This window comes from Dreissena polymorpha, chromosome 9 (assembly GCF_020536995.1).
Source record: "Dreissena polymorpha isolate Duluth1 chromosome 9, UMN_Dpol_1.0, whole genome shotgun sequence".
Lineage (NCBI taxonomy): Eukaryota > Metazoa > Mollusca > Bivalvia > Myida > Dreissenidae > Dreissena > Dreissena polymorpha.
In genome coordinates, this window is record NC_068363.1 from 20405683 (window position 1) to 20430757 (window position 25075).

General features: G+C 35.8%; 1 protein-coding gene across 3 annotated transcripts in view; it reads right to left on the reverse strand.

Annotated features, from left to right (window-relative positions):
• Positions 1–4995: 4995 nt before the first annotated feature.
• LOC127843691 (metallophosphoesterase 1-like) overlaps positions 4996–25075 on the reverse strand; it is a 220691-nt gene continuing 200611 nt past the window's right edge. For all 3 annotated transcript variants that reach the window (XM_052373410.1, XM_052373409.1, XM_052373411.1), the window contains exons 2-10: positions 22238–22285; positions 21142–21366; positions 20412–20482; positions 20008–20149; positions 19492–19678; positions 18129–18209; positions 12054–12176; positions 11241–11381; positions 4996–7934 (exon numbers count right to left, since the gene is read on the reverse strand). In XM_052373410.1, the coding sequence (XP_052229370.1) occupies positions 7758–7934; positions 11241–11381; positions 12054–12176; positions 18129–18209; positions 19492–19678; positions 20008–20149; positions 20412–20482; positions 21142–21366; positions 22238–22263 (1173 nt within the window). In that variant the 5' untranslated portion in view covers positions 22264–22285 and the 3' untranslated portion in view covers positions 4996–7757. The remainder of the gene's footprint in view (positions 7935–11240; positions 11382–12053; positions 12177–18128; positions 18210–19491; positions 19679–20007; positions 20150–20411; positions 20483–21141; positions 21367–22237; positions 22286–25075) is intronic.

Genomic DNA, 25075 nt, shown 5'->3' on the forward strand with positions numbered 1-25075 from the left:
GTCACTGTGGATGGTGGGGCATCTTTCACTTTCATCTTTGGAAGTTGGGGCGGATCGGGTGTTCCATAGGATTTTCCAGACGTTTTCATGCAGGTTGTGCATATTTGTAGTTCTGATTTAATGCATTGACGTATTGCCGGGATCCAGAACTTTTTCATCAGATGCGTAACTGTTGCGTTTGGTGTTGATGTTCATGGACGTCTGTACTATCAGTCATGTTACAGGATGTCGTCTTGGCAACAAGAACGGACGTTTCGTTTGGTCATCCAACGGTGCATTATGTTTTCGTCCGCCACATCGGACAAATCCCTCGGCGTCTAGCAAAATTTCACAAGGGTAAGTCGTTCTGATGACGAGGATCTCATGTTGTCCAATTTTTCGTGAAACGCTGTAGCTTCGCAGTTTTGAATCACTTTCATCTCTGCTGCATGTACTTCATGCACTGTAAATGAATCTTGGTATCTTTCTGTTTTTTGCAGTTTTTCACGAATCAAAGCACGTATGCAAGTAATCTCAGTAGTTTGTTGTAAAGGTTGTACCGGTTCTAGTCTATGGTTAAGTGTAAACCATGTTGAGGACTAGATCTATTGTGTACCGTGGTCACAACTGTTGTTTTACAAGTCGTCTGCTCATCTGATGTCGTCTGCTCGTATGCCGCTGCTTGTTCATGTTGGTCCTATTTCGGCCACTTCTGTTCATCAGCTATCTACATCGAACCGCTATTCCATAAGGTATTGTTCATAAACTCTGACGCTGGAATTCCACGGGTAAGTAGATCTGCAGGATTGTCGTAAGTAGCGGCAGTATTTCCAGCTGTATGTCGCAGATAGGTCATTTATTTCTCTCAATCTGTTTGAAATAAACTTTTTTGGTTTATTTGTTTTCAGCCAATGAATGTCGCAACAGAAGACTACATCTTTGGTAGAGAGGTTTCCTTGTATGTGTGAAGCAAGACGAGCGCCAATCAAAGCTGCCATTAGTTATAACTGTGGAAGTGGGAGCGTTTTCGATGGAGCAACTCTATTCTTCGCCATAACCAATGAAGATTCTCTTCCTTTACATAGGTAGGCTACTGCTTCATAAGCTTGGATGCTGGCATCGACAAATACGTGCATTATAAGTGTATCGTCTGCTTCATGGTGTGAGTTATGTTTGTCGTCTGCATGATGAAAATTTCGTCGGATGAAGGAAATTGTAGTCACTTCGTTGAAATATTCTGCTAGTGATTTCTATTTCCCTTGAAAATTGCTCTAAACTGGGATGTCCAAATAAATTTCATCTTTCCATATCTCTTTCATCAAAATCTTGGCTCGTACGGTCACTGGACTCAGCAGTCCAAGAGGGTCATATATGCAGGAGTATTGAAGAATGGATCTCTTATTAGCGTTCTCTAGAGTAGGTATATCACGTGATGCATATGACAAATCATCTGTAACTGCATGCCAACGCATACCCAGGACTTTGGTGATTGTGTCGTTGTCAATGCAACCTTCACTGAGACGGGGATTAATTGACATCCATGACCGCAGGTTGAATCCGGCTGTAATCATCAATTCACGTGTTGTCCGGAAGTAGGTGTATGCTTCCACCTCGTGCGCAAAGCTCGACAAAACATTGTCTACATACATGTCTCTTTTCAAGGTGCCTGTGGCGTTGACATGGGAATTCATCTGTAGATGTTTCAGAAGGACGGCATTCAGTATAAATCACGGTAACAAGTTGCGCCAAGCAATACAGCTTTAAACCTGTATGTGATTAATCGGCGTTCAGGGTCGTTCGGGTTACTTAGCCAGAAAAATCTCGTCGAATCTCGGTCGTTTTCGTTTAATCTCACGTTCAAAAACGCTTTCTCTATATCTGTGACTACGGCGTACTGGTGTGTTCGAAATCGCAGGCGAATAGCTGTCAATTCATTGAGAATAGGTGAGGTAGATTCATGACAGTCGTTTAGGCTCGGGGATTCATGTGCTCGTCGACAGCTGCAGTCGTACACCAATCGGATGGGTGTAGTGAGTGAATCTTTCTTGACGCCACGGTGGGGTATATAATGGTCTTGCTGGGACGGTTGGGAATCTTCTGCGACCTTCTCTGTAAAGCCTCGTCTTTCCTGCTCTTCTATAATCTGTCCGTACTTCTGTCAGATGAAGGGGTCTTCACTAAAACGCTTGATAGTGGATTCAGCCCTTCTCTTCATGGTACCGTAGTTGCTTGGTAACTATGGGTGATCCTGTTTCCATGGTAATTCAGCACAGTACTTGCCATCGGAAAACGATATGAAGTTGTCTTGGTAATTTTGAAGATATTTAATGACTGTTTCATCTTTCTCGTCTCCCTTGATTCCGATAATCTCACAATTCCAGAAACGCTCAAGCGCCATGCCTTCAGATGTGTGGTACTGGGGTATCATGACATTTAGGACAGTGATCATTGATCTATTGGGATAATTGCTGTGTGAGGGGTCAGAAAGAAGATATCCTATCATGGAATTTAGTGTTGTAGGCCCGTCTCCGCGTATAACGTCGTCTTCTACCACATTCCAGTAATGGCCTGCTCCGATTAATAAAGAAATCTAAAAATTACAGCCGTCTGTAGTAGGGTGGGCAAGTTTCAATACTCAAACAATAGGGCAAGTTGAACGTAGCTTTTCGTAATCTAGTGTTCAAGGGCGCGGCAATGAGTGGGCCAATCATGACTATAATTTTCTTACTTTCCTCTGTGTGTAGGTAGATAATAGCGCTCTCCAGATGCTGTACTTGGTTCGCTGTGCCTTCAAACGAAGATTATGCTCATTTCTACTGTTGACTCAGGAACGATGTTCAATTTCTCGGCCAGCTCTTTGGTTATAAATGATCTTTGGGCCCCTTCATCGAACAGAATGTTAGCTTCAGCATCGTTGAAATAAGAGCTCACTGTGGCTTGCGCTGTTTTCAATAAAACTACAGTCTGTACTTTTGTTGTTGTGTGTAGCATCATGGGAAGGGTTTTCGGACTTGGAATTGTGGGACGCAGATGCGGACTTCCGGTCACATATGCTGGTATGATGTTTTCGCTTGCATATACGGCATCTTCCGTTTGACGTACACTGGGCAACAAAATGGGTTCTTAGACAATTAAAACACAGTTATTCCTGATTATCATCCGCCTTTCGTCTACGCTTGTGATCTTTTTACATTCCGTTGAAGAATTGTCTTCGCAAAATACACATTTCACCTCATCTTTTCGTGTCCGTGTAGAATGGACCGCGTTGCTAGGTCTCTGATTTTCGTTCATCTTTTCCGGTATAAAAGAGGCTGTAGCGTCAAATGTGTACATTTCACTGCTATGTGTCTGTGGCATCCAATTGGCATCTACATCATCACGAACCAAATTGCGTGGTATTTCCGCCGGAAGCTTCCCTATAATAAATGGTATTCACCACAGGTGGTTACCGTGTGGCTATGATATTATTAGTGAAAACATCATTTTGAAAGATAAATAATCATAATATAACGAAAAAATAAACGTTTATGAAAAAATATTTTCCCATCAAATATATATATAACATGGTATTCAACTCAAAATCACCCGAAAACAGGGTGCAGCGCTTTGAACAGCCATTACTTAATCAATTTTGCAGCGATTTTCACGAAACCGGTCTTATTCAACGTAGAAATAAATTTCCGTTTTTGAAATGCATATATCTTGTTATATTACTACACGTGCTGGGTCAAATTTTAAGAGATAACACGATACAAAATACGCGTGACCTACTTGACAGCGATCAGACAGGATTCATGAATGAAATATCCAGGTGTAAAGCCACACTTCGCATTGGACCAATGAAATCACTCGCGAGTTTAAAATGTCAGTTAGTTAACATGTATGTAAACAAAGGTTTAAAACGGCGCTTGACAGTTAGTTTTGATGCATAATGCAACGGCAAGCACGGTAAGAATTTTTTTCATACGTTTTATTGAATTATGGTATTGAGGTCCGTGAACTTTGCAGGGAAAATGCCCTTTACTCGTGAAGATTTCAGTCTTAGATCCGGTCTGATCGATGTCAAGTGGGTCACGCGAGTTGTGTTTCGTGTTATTTCTTAAAAGTTGACCCAGTATTTGTAAAAATATTGCAAGACATGTACATTTCCAGAGAGGAAATTTATGTATGCGTTGAATAAGACAGAGATCGTGGAAATCGCTGCAAAATTGATGAAGTAATGAATGCGCGTTTGAACGGTTAGACAAAATGTCGGATCAGTGTGGTGATCTCATATTACAAACGCGCGCTTGCACCTTACTTAAAAAAAATACTAATTTGTTTAAAATCGTGATACCTGTAGAAAACTCTCACTAATGAGCGGGCTCTCCACTTTATCCCATTAAAAATGGTAAAATATTTAAAATCCTTTAAAATGTTATCTGGGTCGCGCTTTATTCTCCCAACACCGATCTTTTAAAAGGCACGTGGTATGCGAAAATCCATCATTTTTGTTTCCACAATTTCATCTTCGATTCCTTCAGTTTCCGTGTTTGATAAGATTTTATCGTTAAGTATCTCTAGCATTTCCACTTTTGTCTCCAAATTTTTTCAGAATTTAGTTGATTTCTATCAGCGTTCCATTCTCTTTCTTTTCTTCGATTTTCTCCAGCAAAATAGCGATTGTGCGTTTAATACCTCCTCTATTTGATCGTAACTTCTGTAAAGTCATCGTACTTCTAGTGTTATGGTCACGGCACCAAAATGTAAAGACTTTGTAAGTGATAAGACGTTGCATTCAGGTTCGTTCCTTTATGGTATCTAAATTATAACATAATATATACGGAATATTACCCTAGTCAATTGTTCCAAGAGTTTGTATCAGTCGAGTTACTTGTGTGATGACGTACCATAAGAGAGGCGGAGCCTCGAGTGTAATGCGAAGAAGCACAAGCCACGATTAGTCGTTGAAAACCAAAAGATGTGCAACTGTAAGGGTACTGTCAATTTAATCATTTACATATCACACACAACAAGTGTATATTATATGTTTTATTCATAATACATATATGTAGAACATATTATTATTTTGTTTGCTCATCATTGCACTATGAGCCTGTCAGTCCTTTTACTCTCTGGCAGTCCTTTTACTCTTAATTTCAAAAATTTCTTCCCAATCAAGTTTTGAATTCTGTCACCAATCATTTACGATACTCACAAGAATACAGTTTTAACTCCATTTTATTATTAATACTACACGCACATGAAAACTTTTCGTTTTAGAATGATAGCCCATTATTATAAAAAAAACAGGGATGAACTAGGGCCTTATTGCTCATGTTAACACAAAAACTTTCTTAACATTTGTTCAATGAAATATTTTAACAGTAACAAGGCTTGACTGCATTGCATACAATGCAGGAGTCTCCTGTTTGAGAGTGAAAACAGAATTAACAAGAAGGGAATTTGTTCCGAGGAACTCACCACAGAAGATGGAGTTAAAAAATGAAAAAAAAGTTTCTCATCAAACATTTTAATTTAATTTCTATATATAATGTTATTTTTTAACTTGGCTGAGATATCATTTGGAACAAATGTTCTGCCGGAGTTTTATGACGATTGGACAAAAAAGAATTCTAGATTGTTAACATGCTTTTATTTACCATTTCCATCTCAGAAAAAGTTTAATGAAAATTGGTCAATAAATGTTGCCAATAGAGCGTAAACAAAGTTAAACAACTAACTCAGCAGAGAATTCATTAGAATAAATTATTTGACCAAGTTCGATGAAGACTGGAAAATAAATGTGACTTCTAGAGAGGTAACGTTTAACTATATTAGGAAAACTGCTCCACACCCTGGCGGCCAAGTTTTTCTACAGACTGGATATTAAGATTAGACTAAAAATGTGACCTCTAAAGTGTAAACAAGGTTGTATTTTAGCAACGTAAAGAAAACTGCCCCATCAACTGGAGGCCATGTTTTCAGCAAACCTGAACCATTTCCGAAGTTAGCCAAGATATTATAAACAAATGTTGTGACCAAGTTTCATGAAGTGCTTAAATGTGACTTCTAGAGTGTTAACAAGGTTTTACTATAGTCATATAAGGAAAATTAGCTGATATATCATTTGAAAGAGTGTTCTGACACTTTTCAATTAAATTTAAACAATAAATGCCATTCTGGAGTGTTTTTCCTTTATTTTGACCTGCTGACCTAGTTTTTGACCTGACTAACAAAGTTTTAAACTCGTCCATGATATCATTACTACTAATGTTCTGTTCAAGTTTCATGAAGGTTGGACAATAAATATGGCCTCCAGAGTGTTAACAAGGAGAATGTTGACAATGCATGGAAAATAATGGACAAAAGGGGAGCACAAAAAGTCACCATGAGCATGTGGTCAGGTAAACAAAAATGTGCATTACCTTCATATCACCCTTTATCTGCTCAATTATAATAAAATCCAACAGTCATTAAGCACAGCAATCTAAGATTTTTTCAATTCACCATAAGATTAAAATCTGTTGATTCGTTGGTATTATCATGGTATTTCCAATCACAAACCTTCTGATTTTTGTAAATGTAAATTATTTAGATTCAAGTTTTTTTCTCAATAAGTGCATAGGAATACGAAACAGTTTTTAAATTAGGTATTTAAATAAACACTTTCAAAAATCAATTAAGAAGTCTTACTAAGAGAGACATCAAAGCATCAAAGACAATAAGAGTATTTTTGTTTTACTTTGTCTAAACATAACCAGCCTCAATAAATAAATATCAATCATGCCATATACACATACATATTCTCAATTACTAGAAATCAGAATATATCTGTCAAAAATCATGTAATTATGCATATGATAATTCACCAACAACAAGCAAATTCGTTGAATTGATATCACCCTCCAATAAGCTTCTGGACACAAAAGTGTTATATTTGACACTCAAAAAAGCATTTTTTCAAGATAAAAAGGGCAATAACTCCATTATTAACAGATGGTGTACAATGCCATTTGGCATGCATCATCCTCTTATCCATATATATATATATATATATACTCATACCAAGTTTCAATGAAATCCGCCAAAGCATTTCCAAGATATGGCTCCGGACACAAAAGTGCCGGACGGACGGAAAGATGGATGGACGGACAACGCCAAAACAATATCCCTCCGCCTATGGCGGGGGATAACAAATCAACAAAAGGGTGTCGAAAACTATACCTGACATTTCTTTACAAATGGAATGTTGATGAAAAATATAGGTACACGTAAACAGATTAAATATATATAACATTTAACTAACAATGATGATTTTATAGGTACATGTAAACAGTCTTGATAATATATATAACTATTAACTTCAAACTATGATTTCAAAATGATACATAGGCAAGATATAACTTGTTAAGTCATGAAAAGCACAAGTTATAAAACAAAACATTCCTAAAGCCATTATTGCTTTCTCATTTGCAGCTTTATTTCCGGCACTTTTTGTTCTAGTAAGAGATTGTGCTTTACCACTTTACATGAAGCAGTGAAACCCAGAATAAAATTTAATTTACATCAACAAAAATAAGTCATTTGTCTTAAACAAGACAATGCTTAAGTCATGTCAGTATATCCATATTCTTTATTATAAGTTCCTATTTGACACCCAGCATATTCATCTGGAATTCCTGGTTTTTGTGGGGCTCTCTTTAAAGGTGTAAGGACACTTAATGGATAGTTAGGTTTATGCAATAAAAGTAAATTGTACATGAACTTGATGAAGTACTATAAAATATCAATAAATGCTAGTGGTCCTTGTTGGAGGGGGTGAAACTCTTTCCTAAATTAGGTTTCTGTTTTTTGGGCGGTATAATTATAACAATTACTAACAGAATGGCAAAAATGGCGTATAAAGTAAAAACAGTATGTTCATCAGGCAGGGAACATCTGTTGATGATGAAATCTTGGTCTGTTAATTCTGCCTGCAACAACACAGTTGTTAAAAGATTATGCTAACGATAACAGGGGACAAAAATTCCACTCGTCCGCTCGTATTGACGAGTGAAATCTTGAAAGGACGAGTGAATTTCCCTAAAGCTCTAGTCCTACAGGACGAGTGAAAAAAAACTGATGTTAAAATATGTTTTTTCTGATCAGTAAGACTCTTTTTCATTAAATAAAATCATTTCTTAAAGCATATCTATTCCGAAAGTAGAACGCGAATGAACCGGAAATCGCAATTGTAAATTTCATACAGCAGGTGCGCGTTGTTATGCGAGACTGTGTCCCGGAGTAAATATTGGCTTTTTGGTGTAAACTTTGCGCGTCCATGTTGACAGGGAACCATCTGACTTCATTCACTGTAACTATTGATTTTTTTTAAAGAATTATTTTACTGCGAAGTACCGTTTTAAACCAGTCTGAATTTCATCTGAAAAATGTCTGACATACGAGCGTTCTTTAAAGGGGGCAGGAGCGATGTTCAACCATCCGAAATGGAAAGCACGCAAGCATTAGAAAAAGGAAAAAACAAATTTGTCTTCATTTATTTATTTTGTGTTCCTCATAAATAAAGTAAGTTAACATTTCTTCTATGATCAGCTGGCATGAATAACTAAGTAAGCAGCATTTTGGCAGTGATATAGGAAACATTGTTAGTCATATCAGTCCTTTGCAATCTTTCTTTCACACATATTTGAAGGACAAGTGCATGTGTTTGCAGGACGAGTGAAAATTTTAATGCACTTGTCCTGCAGGACGAGTGCAATTTATAAATATTTTTGTCCCCTGGATAAGATTGAAGTATAAGGAATGCAAAAACACACTTTAATTTTATTTTAGATACATATATTAAATAAGATCCCTTCTCAAAAGTAGTCAAAATATGAAAAAGATACAAATTCTTTGAATGTTATTAAGAATAATACAAACTTTGAATGTTATTCTTTTGAAACAAATTATAGACAAAATGTCTGTCCTTTGGAACCCATTGATTGTCAAATAAGTGTGATCTTAACCTTTGTACATTTTGCGCAACATTTATACTCGGTATGTTAATTAATTATTTTTTTTTAATGAAGTTTATATTTTCAAAGGCTGTATTATGTCTTTATTTTGAGATCTTGACCATGGGAATAGGTACACCTGGGCATTGCCCCAACACTTCATTACTTAATGACTAACAGTTTTATTTTTAAAGTGTCCTATTAATAATGAAGTTTTTGTCTGGAAAAGCTGTTAGGTGCATTTTCGTTTTAAGTGTGACCTTGAACTTTGAGCTCATAACTTGGGTCCTACACCTGACAACCTGTCTTAACATGGTGAAAATTTCTGACAAACTATTTTTTAATGGCCTCATGATTGTTGAAGTTGCATACTTGACAAGCTCTATGATATTTGATATTGAGTAAGTGTTCCTTTGACCTTTTTTTATTCCACATTTATATAGCACCCTTTTCATACTGTGTGCGTTCAAGGGCGCTTCACATTTTTTTCCTGATCACAGGTACCCATTTATACACCTGGGTGGAGAGGAGCAGATGTGGGATAAATTTCTTGCTCAAGGAAATTCCAGTGGTCAGGGCCGGATTCAAACCTGGGACCTCTCGATCCCTAAGCCAGTGTTTTACCATTAGACAACTGCTCCCACAAACTGCGAGCTAGGGATACACTTACACAATCGTACACTAACACAGTTATAAACAATCTGTATATGGTGAACATTTATGGTAAGTTATGTTAAATTGCATGTTAAATGTGCTATATATCCAAAGGACAAGTAATGCACACATTTGAGCTTGACCTTAAGTGTGACCTTCAACTTTGAGTTTGGACCACAGGTCTTACAGGCATAACATTGTCTCTATGTGGTAATCATTTGTGATTTAAATTATTTAAATAGAAAATTTAACAAGAGCACCGCCTTGCGGGTGCAGACTGCTCATCTATTTTTCTTTTTAAAAGTAAAGGGAACCTATCTCAATTTCAATCACAAAGGAGGGAGTGGTGGAGTGGAGAGGGGTATATAGTGTGGGGGTGTGGTCATTTATTACATTATCTTCCAAAAATGCAAAAAAAAAATATTTGTGTTTTTTAACCATGTTTCAAAAAAAAAATTGGGGGGGGGGGGGGTATAGTGTGAGGGTGTGGAGGTCATTTATTAGATGATTGTTAAAAAAAACGGATGGTTTGGGTGGAGTCTATTGTGGTATGTCAGGTAAGAGTTGTTTTGAAAAAGTATCAATCAAATCTAATCATAAATAAAGAAGTTATGGCAATTTTAGCAAAATTTAATAATTTGACCTTGAGAGTCAAGGTCATTCAAAGGTCAAGGTAAAATTCAACTTTCCAGGTACAGTACCCTCATGATAGCATGAAAGTATTTGAAGTTTGAAAGCAATAGCCTTGATACTTTAGAAGTCAAGTGGATCTAAACACAAAATTTAACCATATATTCAAAGTTACTAAGTCAAAAAGGCGCAATATTTCCGTAAAAATGAAATCCAGACTTATGCAATTTGTCCTTTACTGTCCCCTTATGATAGTTTGCGAGTGTTCCAAGTATGAAAGCAATATCTATGATACTTTATGGGTAAAGTGGACCAAAACACAAAACTGAACCAAGAAAAATAAAGGGCCCATAATTCCGTCAAAATGCCAGTCAGAGTTACATAACTTTGCCTGCTCAGTCCCCTTATGATAGTTAGTAAGTGTTGCAAATATGAAAGCAATAGCTTTGATACCTTAGGAATAAAGTGGACCAAAACACAAAACTTAACCAAATTTTCAATTTTCTAAGTATCAAAAGGGCACATAATTCTCTCAAAATGCCAGTCAGAGTTACGTAACTTTGCCTGCACAGTCCCCTTATGATAGTTAGTAAGTGTTGCAAGTATAAAAGCAATTGCTTTGATACTTAAGGAATAAAATGGACCTAAACACAAAACTTAACCAAAATTTTCAATTTTCTAAGTATAAAAAGGGCACATAATTCTGTCAAAATGCACGCCAGAGTTATCTAACTTAGCCTGCCTAGTCCCCTCATGATAGTAAGTAAGTGTACCAAGTTTGAATGCAATAGCATTGATACTTTATGAGAAAAGTGGACCTAAACGCAAAACTTTACCATACGCCGACGCAGACGCCGACGCAGACGTGATGACAATAGCTCTTTTTTTTTCAAAAAATAGATGAGCTAAAAACGATATTAAACAAAACATCAACAATTACAGACAATATTTCAATTATTCCATGAAGTTATTAGTTGGAAACAATCATGCCAAACTTACCAAGAAAAATGTTGGATTATGTTTATTTCTCCAGTTATAAGAGGCCACAGTGTACTCTGGTATGCCGTTGTCATGGAGGCGGTAACACCCGTGGTGTGTGTGCGCACTGACAACCAGCCGAGGGTTTAACAGCTCAAACAGCTGAAATTTCAGAACACACCTTATCAAGAATATTGGTAAAGCATGCAGCATAACTTTTATAACAAATATTTCACTTTAATTTACAACAAGAGATGTTTTTGTCAGAAACACAATGCCCCCTATTGCGCGGCTTTGAAATAAAATTTCAATATATCATTTGGCAGGTTAAGAAATTAACTCCCTTTTAAAGCTTATAACTTCCCTTGCATTGTATTTTTTGAATTCTGACATTGAAAGATGACCTTGACCTTTCTCCACTCAAAATGTGCAGCTTCATGAGATACACATGCATGCCAAATTTAAAGTTGCTATCTTCAATATTGCAAAATTTATGGCAAATGTTTAAGTTTTCGGACGGACAGACAGACGGAAGGACTGACAGACAGTTCAAATGCTATATGCCACCCTACTGGGGGCATTCAAATAAGGAATGCCGACGGGAGGAAATGGAAGAGCATGAAGCATCCCTTATATAACAAATATTTCAGTTAAATACACAAATATTAAGATGTCAACGTGAGAAAATCACATTACCTGGAGGAGACATCACCTGCCCCGAATGGTGACCATCAATGTAACATAAACATGAAAAGCTACAGTACCAATCTTAACACTAGCCTTGACAGCATAGACATAACTTATGATTAGTTGAGAGTTTTTGTGTATGCTCACCAAATCTGTGCTTTCCTTGGACAGGCAGTCTGTTTTGATCCGGAAAGGGATGTCAATCTCCTCGAGCGGGGCAGCGTCTGGTGTGGAGCAGTTAGAGTCAGACGTCCGGTACAGAGGAAAGTGCTGAAATATAGGGTGGAATCAAGTGAATGGTTTCACATTCAATTTGATGGGTTGTAAAACAAGAGGGCCATGATGGCCCTGCATCGCTCCACTGTTTTTTCTTTGCGAAAAAAACGTGTAATGCGCATGGGTTGAAATGTACTCAAGCATGTGACTTTCTCTTTCTATCCCTCGTCCCACTGGGCGCTTAAAGTTGGAAGGATGAGCATTTTTTTTATAAATGGAAAAAGTTACTACTGTGTTAACTAAACAGACAAAAAAGCCCGGGAATTGTTGCACAGGTCCTTTGCTTATAACGTAGGTACATTTATCTCTCCAAAAGATATTGTCGTTCTTTCTATTTCACATATTTTTAGATGCTGAAGATCAAATCTACGCATTTGATTTGAAACAGATTCACAAGACCCATAGGAATCAAAATGCCATAACCCTTTACCAAACAACACATTTTGGACTTTCCCAATTTGAAAGACGTTGAAGACGTCAATTGAATTAAAATGGAATATGAAGGAAATGATCAGGTAGGGTAGAAATAATTGTGATAAAAGGAGAAATTGCTCATCAACCCACACATCCCTAAGACCAACAAGCCTGAGAATATTATGATAATCTAAAGATTATTTCTTTATATTTATAAATGTATTTAATTAAGTAATACATTTGACTTCTAAGATCAATTCATAACTAATATTAAGAAAATTATAAAATGGTCAGATATATATAGGGATTGTTGAGCAATTGACAATCATTTCAACAATTCATGATCAGTCACGATTCACAAATGGAACAATGAATCATTAGTTATTAAAAAGCAGCATATACGATAGTTAAGAACATTGCACTTCATTAATTTCAACACCTTCTCTTCGATACAAAGTTTGAGTTTACCGTGCAGTATCATATATTGACTTTCCTTGAAATAATTATGTTCATGGAAGCTGTGTTTTTAAAATCAATAATATATTATTAAACTGGTTTTAACACTATAAAAAAGACATGAAATTAACATGTCATCCAAAATATTTTCATCCGGATATATGGTCACTCTCTACATATTTAAATAAAACCCGACTTTTTTCAGTTTATAAGAAAAACATTCATAACACATGTTCTTACTTCAATGTCTTTGTAAGCAGTCACCATCTGACCTAAAATGGCACTAAATGACAGGGTTTTATCTCATGTTAACAAGATGTTGATGTTGTTGTTGGTCACAGCCAAGCCGCCGCAGTAATCTCCACTGGTAAACGTCATATGTTCAGTTTTGTGACCCCCAGGGCCAGGTCAAATTTGAGCCCAGGGGAATAATTTGAACAAATTTGGTAGAGGACTATAAGATATCACTACATACCAAATTTAGTAGCCCTAGGCTCTATAATTAAGAACAAGAAGATTTTTAAAGTTTGCACAAAAAAGGCCTTATTTAAGCATATGTTCATTTTTGTGACCCCTGGGGCAAGGTCAAATTTGTTCCTAGGGGCATAATTTGAACAAACTAAGTAGAGAACTATTAGATGTCATTACCTACCGAATTTGGTAGAAATAGGCCCAATGGTTATGGACAAAAAGATTTTTATAGTTTGCACAAAATGGGCTCGATATAAGCATATGTTCAATTGTGTGACCCCTGGGGAACGGTCAAATTTGATCCCAGGGGCTTAATTTGAACAAACTTGGTAGAGGACTATAAGATGTCATTACATACCAAATTTGGTAGCCCTATGCCATACGGTTACGGAAAAAAAGATTTTTAAAGTTTGCACAAAATAGGCCTTATATAAGCAAATTTTTGATATTTTGACCCCCCAGGGCAGGGTAAAATTTGACCCCAGGGGCATAATTTGAACAAACTTGGTAGAGGACTATTAGATGTCACTACATACCAAATTTGGTAGCCCTAGGCCCAATGGTTATGGACGAGAAGATTTTTAAAGTTTTCACAAAATAGGCCTTATATAGGCAAATTTTCAATTTTTTGACCCCCCGGGGCAGGGTCAAATTTGACCCCAGGGGCATAATTTGAACAAACTTGGTAGAGGACTATAAGATGTCACTACATACCAAATTTGGTAGCCCTAGGCCCAATGGTTATGGACAAGAAGATTTTTAAGATTTCACAAAATAGGCCTTATATAAGCAAATGTTCAATTTTTTGATCCCCCGGGGCAGGGTCAAATATGACCCCAGGGGCATAATTTGAACAAACTTGATATAGGACTATAAGATGTCACTACATACAAAATTTGGTAGCCCTAGGCCCAATGGTTATGGACAAGAAGATTTTTAAAGTTTGCACAAAATAGGCCTTATATAAGCAAGTTTTCAATTTTTGAATCCCCGGGGCAGGGTCAAATTTGACCCCAGGGGCATAATTTGAACAAACTTGGTAGAGGACTATAAGATGTCACTATATAGCAAATTTGGTAGCCCTAGGCCAATTGGTTATTGACAAGAAGATTTTTAAAGTTTGAACAAAAAAGGCCTTATATAAGCAAATTTTCAATTTTTTACCCCCCTGGGGCAGGGTCAAATTTAACCCCAGGGGCATAATTTGAACAAACTTGGTAGAGGACTATAAGATGTCACTACATGGCAAATTAGGTAGCCCTAGACCCAATGGTAATGGACAAGAAGATTTTTAAAGTTTGCAGAAAATAGGCCTTACATAAGCAAATTTTCAATTTTTTTATCCCCCGGGGCAGGGTCAAAATTGACCCCAGGGGCATAATTTGAACAAACTTGGTAAAGGACATTAAGATGTCACAACATACCAAATTTGGTAGCCCTATGCCATACGGTAATGGACAAGAAGATTTTTAAAGTTTGCACAAATAGGCCTTATATAAGCAAATTTTCAATGTTTTGACCCCCCGGGGCAGGGTCAAATTTAACCCCAGGGGCATAATTTGAACAAACTTGGTAGAGGACTATAAGATGTCACTACATAGCAAATTTGGTAGCCCTAGGCCCAATGGTTACGGACAAGAAGATTTTTAAAATTTGCACAAAATAGGCCTTATATAAGCAAATTTTCAATTTTTTGACCCCCCGGGGCAGGGTCAAATTTGACCCCAGGGACATTTGAACAAACTTGGTAGAGGACTATAAGATGTCAATACATACCAAATTTGGTAGCCCTAAGCCTAATGGTTATGGACAAGAAGATTTATAAAGTTTGCACAAAATAGGCCTTATATAAGCAAATTTTCAATTTTTGAATCCCCGGGGCAGGGTCAAATTTGACCCCAGGGGCATAATTTGAACAAATTTGAAAGAGGTTCACCATAGGAACATTCCTCAGAAATTTCATCAGATTTGGACCAGTAGTTTAGGAGAAGAAGATGTTTAAAGAAAAAGTTAACGCACACACGGACGCATGCACGGACGCACGCACGGACGCACACACGACGGACACAGGACCATGACATAAGCCCCGCTGGCCATTGGCCAGTGGAGCTAAAAACAACAGTTCTCTTACAGTGAAATTGTATAATATATCAAAACAAAAATTATGCCATGCTGTATCAGGTGAAAATATTTTGTGTACATTTATAATGTCTTTAAGTAAAATATATAATAGAAATGTTTTCTAAACAAATGAAGTTTTAATCAAAGGTTTAATTTATTATGCTTGTCACACCTGTCATTACTTCTAATTTGTATACCAAGTTTTGTGATAATATTCTACATGTATGTGTTTTTCCAGTTTTTATTTAAGTTTTTGTGCTCACACAGACAGACAGACTAAATAAGAAAGGGACTGACAGATGAACAAATGTCAAACCTTAAGCTATTTATCAAGTTTCATGATCATATTTTAATACCATAAAACGTTGTACATTTAAAGCACCATTTTGTATAATGCTCATTTAATGACTGGAAACTTTGCACAAAACATCTGTTAGTCAACATTAGAATGTAAATTTCTGCCAAGAAGATTAACAATCAATTTATTTAGAAATAGACAGTTTACAAATTGTGTAAGATGCTTCACATATTAACAATGCACTGTTTGCCTTATTCTAATATAACATTTTGTTCTATTTTTACTTTTGATGGTGACCAGACATTTGGCCTCTTGTGATAAGCAAAAGTTTGTGCATTATCCTCACATTATTCAACATAAGTATGACAAGTTTCATTCATGTAAATTTTGTACTTTTTGATCAAATGGTTAAAACTTGCAGATGGATAGACAGAAGGGCAGATAGACATATGACAGATGGTAATCATACAATCCCTCTATGGTAAAATGTCGATAGAGTAATAATAATTGAACATGTAAAAACTGAACAAGAAGACAATGATGGCCAAAAAGCATATACCTGAGTTAAATTTACTCCAATTAAAGACTGGTGACCTTGTTTTCTACTTGACTTCACAAATATTCAAACATTACCATGATTTTGTCAAAATGAACAAACTAACCAAATTCCATAAAGATTAATTAAAGCCCTATTACAACTCAAAATCTACGAAAATTTCGTACAATATTTCAAAAAAATAAAGTTAAACAATTAAAAATCAGTGTTCCTTATGGCAATTGTCGAAATATCAAGGCCAGATGTGGTTTGGTAAAATAGATGTTTGTAGATACAAAATGCTTGTTTTTATTATTGTTTTGCATATTTAATTCCATTTTAATTTCCCGCAATGATATCTAATTATATGACACACAAATACTAACATAGTACAATTTAAGTGTTTGTGTGTCGTATGAATAGATATATTTGCGGGAAATTAAAATGAAATCAATTGTGTCACAAATAAATAAAAACGAGCATTTTGTATCTACAAAATCTATGTAAACATACCGCATCGAGTGTTGAAATTGTGGCTTTTGCCAGAAGGAACACTGATTGTTTAGGTGTTAACTTTATTTTACGAAATAATTTACGAAATTTTCTTTGAATTTTAGCATTATAGAGGCTTCAAGTCCTTTTTGAGGCTTCTAGAGTGGTGGCCCTGATTTTGGCATATACGATCCAGATTCAAACTTGGCATCAGTATTGTCAAGGTAAACATTCTGACAAAGTTTCATCAAGATGGATACAAAATGTGGTTACTGTATTTGATGACCTAGTTTTTTACGTATGTGACACAAATAAAAACTTGGCCTAAATATTTTCAAGATAAACATTCTGACACTTGTCATCAAGATTGATTCATAAATGTGTCTACTAGAGTGGTTACAAGGTTTTTCTTACATTTTACCTGAACATCTAGTTTTTAGACTTACATGACTAATATTCAAACTTGGCCAAGATATTGTCAAAAATTATTTTGGACCAAGTTTCACCAAGGGTCTGACCTCATGAATTATAAAAAGCTAAAAGTTGACACAGCACAACACAGAATGCACAAGGTGAAACAAAGACTGACCAAAAATATCAAGTACTCTGACTGTAACATTAACCCATTTATGCCTAGCGTCTAGAAAAAAGGCCTTGGCAAACAGCGTAGACCCAGATGAGACGCCGCATGATGCCACGTCTCATCAGGGTCTGCGCTGTTTACTTAAAGGAATTTTTGTATGAAATATTCTAAATATAGTAAACAAGAGCACCGCATAACGGGTGCCATGCTCGGCTGCGGGTGCAGTTTTGAATAAATGAAAGCTTAACAGAATTTTTTTGCGAGGTCAGTGATCTTGACCTTTGATCTAGTGACCCAAAAATGGGTGTGGCGTGTAGAACTCATCAAGGTGCATCTACATATGAAGTTTCAAAGTTGTAGGTTGAAGCACTTTGATTTAAGAGCCAATGTTCAAAACCTTAACAAACCTTGACACGGACGGCGGACACGACGAGCTGGCTATGACAATACCTCGGGTTATCTCCGAAAACAGCTGAGCTAAAAATATACTAAACATCCCTTATTTTGGAAATAAATTGATAGAATTTAGAAGGATGGGAGAGTCCACTAGGCATAAATGGGTTAAACAGATCTTACTTGTAACAATATAGGCCTGGAGTAGTTCATAATGTCAAGTTTTTCACAGATCTCTGCTACCTTTTCTTGATCCAGTTTGCCCTGTTGAACAATATCATAAATCATTTCTATAACAATAGCATTAAGTTGTTCAATGCAACAAATTTAATAATAAAACAAACTTGCATATTCACATAAAACTTGATGACACAATGAAATATTTTTTTCCGTTTCTAAACTTTTGACAAGTACTCTTTTTTTCGAGCCAGATATTTCTTAAAATTAGTATTTGTAATCAATTAAAATCATGACCATTTATTTAAAAAAATATAAAGCTGCCATTTTATAGCATTCTTAGAGCACTTGAGCTGCTATTTCATACTTACCTTGGAGCAATTGAGCTGCCATTTTATACTTTCGTTGGAGCACTTGAGCTGCCATTTTATACTTTCATTGGAACACTTGAGCTGCCATTTTATACTAACCTTGGAGCACTTTATCTGCCATTGCATACTAACCTTGGGTCACTAGGGTGGCATTTTTTTTACCTATTTTGGAGCACTTGAGCTGCCATTTTATACTTATGTTGGAGCACTTGAGCTGCCATATTATATTTACATTGAAGCACTTGAGCTGCCATTTTATTCTTACCTTGGAGCAATTGAGCTGCCATTTATATTTATCATTTTATATTAACCTTGAAGCACTTTATCTGCAATTGCATACTTCCCTTGGCGCACTTGGCTGCCATTTTATATTTACATTGGAGCATTTGAGCTGCCATTTTATACCTATGTTGGAGCACTTGAGCTGACAATTTATATCCACCTTGAAGCACTTTATCTGGCATTACCTTAGGGCATGTTAGCTGCCACTTTATAATAACCTTAGAGCAATTGAGCTTCCATTTTATACCTACATTGGAGCATTTGAGCTGCTATTTTATACTTACCTTGGAGCACTTGAGCAGCCATTTTATAACAAACTTAGAGCACTTGAGCTGCCATTTTACACATACCTTGGAGCACTTGAGCTGCCATTTTATACTTACCTTGGAGAACTTGAGCTTCCATTTTATACCTATGTTGGAGCCCTTGAGCTGCCATTTTTTACCATTGGATACCTACGTTGGAGCACTTGAGCTGCCATTGCACACTTACCTTGGAGCACTTCAGCTGCCATTTTATTATAACCTTTGAGCGCTTTGGCTGCCATTTTATACAAACCTAGGAGCACTTTAGCTGCTATTTTCAACTTACTCTGGACCACTGGAGCTGCCATTTTACACTAACACTTGAACTCTTAACTTTGTACAAAACTTGGAACCCCTTAACTACGATTTTATACTAACCTTAGAGCACTAGAGATGCTATCATTTACTAACCTTAGAGCACTTGAGCTGCCATTTAATATTCTTCAAGGCATCTTCGGCCTCCTTGCAAAAGCTGCAACCATCCCCGTGAAGGGCCATACTGTTCACCATGACAAATATCACATCCTTCACTGAGATAAGACGAACAGACGGAGCACTGAATGCTTCCTTGAACCTTTCATACCTTTTATCATTTATCCTGTAGAGAAAATATTCTGAATATTGATAAAAATTAATTAAAAATAAATCAATAAAAATATTCATTCATTTTTTACATCTTGTCAAATAAAAGGAAAACAAAGACAATTAACATTGCTGTATTTTTATCTCATGTATCACTTATATGAAGAATACGTGAAATCTTGCCATGGGCAAAATTCATTTGACTACGTCTGTCTCCGTATCTTTTTGTCATAGCACAAAATAGCATATATGTAAACTGGTTCTCTATAATTGCTGACATAAACAAATATTTATGGATTTTTTATTGTTTTCTCAGTTTTATCATCATCAAAGACCACAGCATACATATGATGGAATCCAATGTCATGATTGCCAACTATGATCTCTGTGCGGGTAGTGAAAGGAGTTGAGAACATGCGTTTGAATCTCTGGACATGATACTCGAACTCTGTGCTACTGCTTTCTGTTCCATAGTCCATCAAATCACCTGGAGAATAACATTTATTTGCAATACATGTGCATTGTAAACCTTGGCTGGCATTGATCAAGAATCTGTGATTTAAACAATTAAGGAAAAAAAACACACACAAACAAACTGGCCCTTCTTACAAAGAAATGCACTGCATAACAATTAGCAATATTTCTTAATCAAATCCTTTTATTCTAAAACTAATTGGTTGATACAGTAAAATGAAATTGGCCAAAAAAAAAAGTTAAGCAAAAAAAGGTTGAAAAAAGAAAAAGCCCACCTAGGACAAAGACCACATCGGGACTGTGGATCAACATGCTGGCCTGGAAAGATCGGGTCATCATCCATTCCCTGGAGAACATATTTGTTAACATCCATGTATTATTTTCAGCCATTCCATCACAGTTTATTTAAGCAAAAGTAACATCCAAGTATTTTATCATCTGGAGTTTTGTTTATTCGGAATCAGTCTTTACTGTTTCATTGTAAATAAGGAAACATTTGATCTCATGTGTTCCAAATGTCAGTGTAAATGATCAAATTTGTTACAAATATTACGTTTCTAAACAAAGTTTACTTGACAATGAAATGCAACCATTCACATCTATGTTTGTAAAGTTCCTACCCTGTTCTGAAAGAGTGTCCTAAAATAAGGATTTAGTTTACGCAGTGTTAAATGTAAATGAAATGTGTCCAGACCCATGCATTTCTTGTAGTACATTAAACAAATTCAATGAACCAGTTGTATCAGCAGTCAGTTAAGTAATATTCAATGCTGTATCAACTTTTTTTATCATTAATGACAGATAATCAGATGGCAAATAGAACTATTTGATGATTAATTTCAAGTCGTATTTACTTATGAGAAAAAACAATTGCTAAAATATCAACAAACCCCAATTATTTGCAGATAAAAAGAAAAAAGAACTTAATTTATAATTAATGATTAACAAAAATGTCAGCACTCTCTCACTACTTTTCAATCCAATACACTTAACAACATGACATACCTTCTCAGCTTGTCAAACCAGTGGGCGTTTGAGCCTAATATATGTGTGTCCCCAATAAACATGGCCCTGAGGGGATGACTCTGGAACCCTTGCACACTTGACACGGAGGGCCACGTGCATAGCAGCAGCACCATGTAGTAATGGAAGAACTCACAATAAGAAACGGCTAGCAGCAGTAATGTTACCACCCTAACTAAACGCCAGGTTCTCATGTAAAAACAAAACCTACAACATACAAATGTAAATCTGTAAGTATTAATGATAATCCAAAGTTGATAAAACTGTATTTTACCACAACATTGAAATCAGTTTATCCACAAAGAAAGTGTAGGGTTATGATTCTTACATGATAGTTCTACCCATTGATATCTATACATCAATGAAGTTTCATGTTGAAATCTTGTATTGTATAGCCATGAAAAGCTACATCCTTTACAAAAGTTCAGGAACAAAAGTTTCCAGAACAAAGGGCTGAAGCTCTTATTTTAAGATCCATAAAAACTCAAAATCAAAGAATATTTCTTAAAATAAAGTTAACCCATACAAAATAAGTGTTCCTTATAGCAATAGCTATAATTTGACTGCTGGATTTGGTCTCGTAACATTTATTTAACAAGATACAAAATGTTCATTTTTATTTTATTTTGGACAAAATATTCCATTTGAATTTCCGCAATAATATCAGAACATTAACGAATGAACGTGAGATTGGCTTCGAGCAGCGTCGGATTATGACATAGTTTTCATTATTAATCATTCTGTTATGAAAGATCTGTAAATGCTCAAGTTAACCATACAAAAAATCAGTGTTTCTTATAGCAATAGCTATTTGTATTGTTACTTTTACAATTATACAAAATGTAAATGCAATTATTATGAAATAAGATGTTATGCATATATATTATACATACATAAATGTAAAATACATGTAACAAATACAGATTATAAAAGATTATAAAAGCTTTAGTTAAAGATAGTTTGTTAAGTGACAAACACCAATAAACAATCAACAATTCATCTACTACATTAAATTTGAATTTATTGGTATTCAAAACTTGGTACAACTACGGTAATTGAGGAATCAATGTACTGTTACCTGCCAGGTAGCTGGCAAAACAACATACTGCATACAGGTATAAAACACCTGAAAAAAGGTATAATTTTAATACATGATTGCTTTTCATTAAACATTGGTTTGTTTAACATATAAACTTGCTACACATATAAGGGTGCAGTAATATGATAAAACTTGAATGGTAATATATTGCAATATCATTAACCTGAATTGCATAACCAGGGGTCTGCGAATGGTCAATGTTTTATGCAGAAGTCACTTCTCCCTGACATTGATTCGAAGAAGTCAAGAAAAATACAGGAGAACTTGATTTTTCCTACTGTATTGGTTATACAATACAAATTTTATCATTAATTGCTTTAGTATAACATTTTAAAACAAGGGACAAAATTGTCACAAAACCAGGCTTTCAATTTGAAAAAAAAAGTCTAGTAAAGGGAGACAACTCAAAATGAACTGATTGTTTATAATGAATCCCCTTCGTTTCAAAATAAATCTATTTTTAGTCGTGGCGACCTTGACCTTTGAGATATTGACGTAATTATTTAGCGCGACACACCGTCTAATGATGGTGAACAAATGTGCCAAATGATTTTAAAATCTCACAATGAACAACAAAGTTATGGCCGGGACAAGCTTGTTCCGTCCGCCAGCCAGCCCGACCGCTGACATTCGCCAATCTAATAACCAGGTTTTTCCTTCAGAAAACCTGGGTAAAATATTGCAAATATAGTATTTTATGTTGTGAATTCAATGAAAATAAGCAAATCTAGAGATTTCTTTCGAATTCTAATGCATTTAGCATCCCACAACAACATGCGGTGTTGGTCTGCTTCAAAAGTCTTCCATTTGAATGTCAAGTGGGAGAAAAAGTTATGGCAGTAAGCTTGTTACATGATCATCACATGGTACTTCAAAATGGTACTTTTCAGTTCTCAGGAACCATGTTTAGATTGTTCTATAGAACAATAATGAATCAAAATTGTAAATGTATGGACATTAAAATTCATTAGGCCGAAAATATGTTTTCCTGTCTGATTAAAGGAAGCAAGGCTTGTAAATTGCAGGAGTCAAACCCTGAGATATCTAATGAAAAAAATGCTGAGGAGTTTGACAGACAGTAGAGAAGTGTCTCAATTTTCTAGCTTTGGCAAAAGTGACTACCAACAGTAGACTGAACATCTGTAGAAGTGATAAAACTTGAGCATCCTGCATTGAATACTTTTTAATGAGGCAGTGCTCAGATTCATATTCAAGTTTGTATACCATAATCACTTCTAGCCCAATCCTGCTGTTCAGCTAAGCACATGCTCACAAATTTAAACACCAGTTTCTAAATGAAAAATTAATTGCCAATTCAAATTAAATTTTCAATTGACAATGATGGTAACTTTGGCAATCTGATATGCTTACAAAGTTATTACAAATTCAATGACAACTGCAGCGTTTTTTTTTCTATATTAAGTTGTTACCGGAAAATGACACCATACCAAATCGAATCATTTTTCCCAATTTTAAGGTAAAAATTTCCCAATTCACACAAAAATTCCAAATTTACAGAACAAAAAAAACTCAGTGATGCGGATACTTTGCTTTGGCATCAACAATCGAGTGAGTGATTGTTAACCAACAGGGAAATTAACCACAGAAAGGTAGAGGTCACAGTGGCGTAGTGGGTAAGGTGTGAGTCTAGCGATAGGGAGGTCACAAATATGTTATATTGTTTTAGGAATTTCAATTGAAGCTGAATCCTGTTTTTTATGGAAGCATTTTGAAATTTTCTCATTTTTGACTCCTGCAAATAATGGCCAATCAATGTATCATTTTGAAGCAAATGGTACCAAGAAAAACTATAAAAAAAATATAGTTTTTATTATACAATTTCTGTTTTTGCATAGTATTTTACTTCAACGTATGCAAAAAACATCTGTGGACTATTTAACAAATATACAAACAAAATTACTATTGACTTCAGTATTTTTACCCGAGGCAACTTCATTGGACCCCTGAAAATTTCCTTTGACCCCTGACCATTTTAAGCATGGGGTCATTTGACTCCTGATTTTCAAAATATATTGAAATCTCTGTGTTTTTTCTAGTCACAAGTTAAAATGGATTCACAATTCAAAGTATTACTGAAACAAGAGCTGGGTTTATGAAACACAATGCCCCCTACTGCACCACTTTCAAGACATATATTTTACCTTTGACCTTGAAGGATGACCTTGACCTTTCACCACTCAATTGTGCAGCTCCATGAGATACGAATGCATGCCAAATATGGAGTTGCTATCTTCAATATTGCAAAATTTGACCTTAGACCTTGAATGATGACCTTGACCTTTCACCACTCAAAATATGCAGCTCCATGAGATGTGCATGCATGCCAAATATGGAGTTGTTATCTTTAATATTGCAAAATTTGACCCTTGACCTTGAAGGATGACCTTGACCTTTCACCTCTCAAAATGTGCAGCTCTATGAGATACACATGCATGCCAAATATCAAGTTGCTATCTTCAATATTGCAAAATTTGACCTTTGACCTTGAAGGATGACCTTGACCTTTCCCCACTCAAAATAAGCAGCTCCATGAGATACGCATGCATGCCAAATATCGAATTGCTATCTTCAATATAATATTGCAAAATTTGACATTTGACCTTAAAGGATGACCTTGACCTTTCACCTCTCAAAATATGCAGCTCCATGAGATATGCATGAATGCCAAATATCAAGTTGCTATCTTCAATATTGCAAAATTTTACCTTTGACCTTGACCTTGAAGGATGACCTTGACCTTACACCACTCAAAATGTGCAGCTCTATGAGATACACATGCATGCCAAATATCAAGTT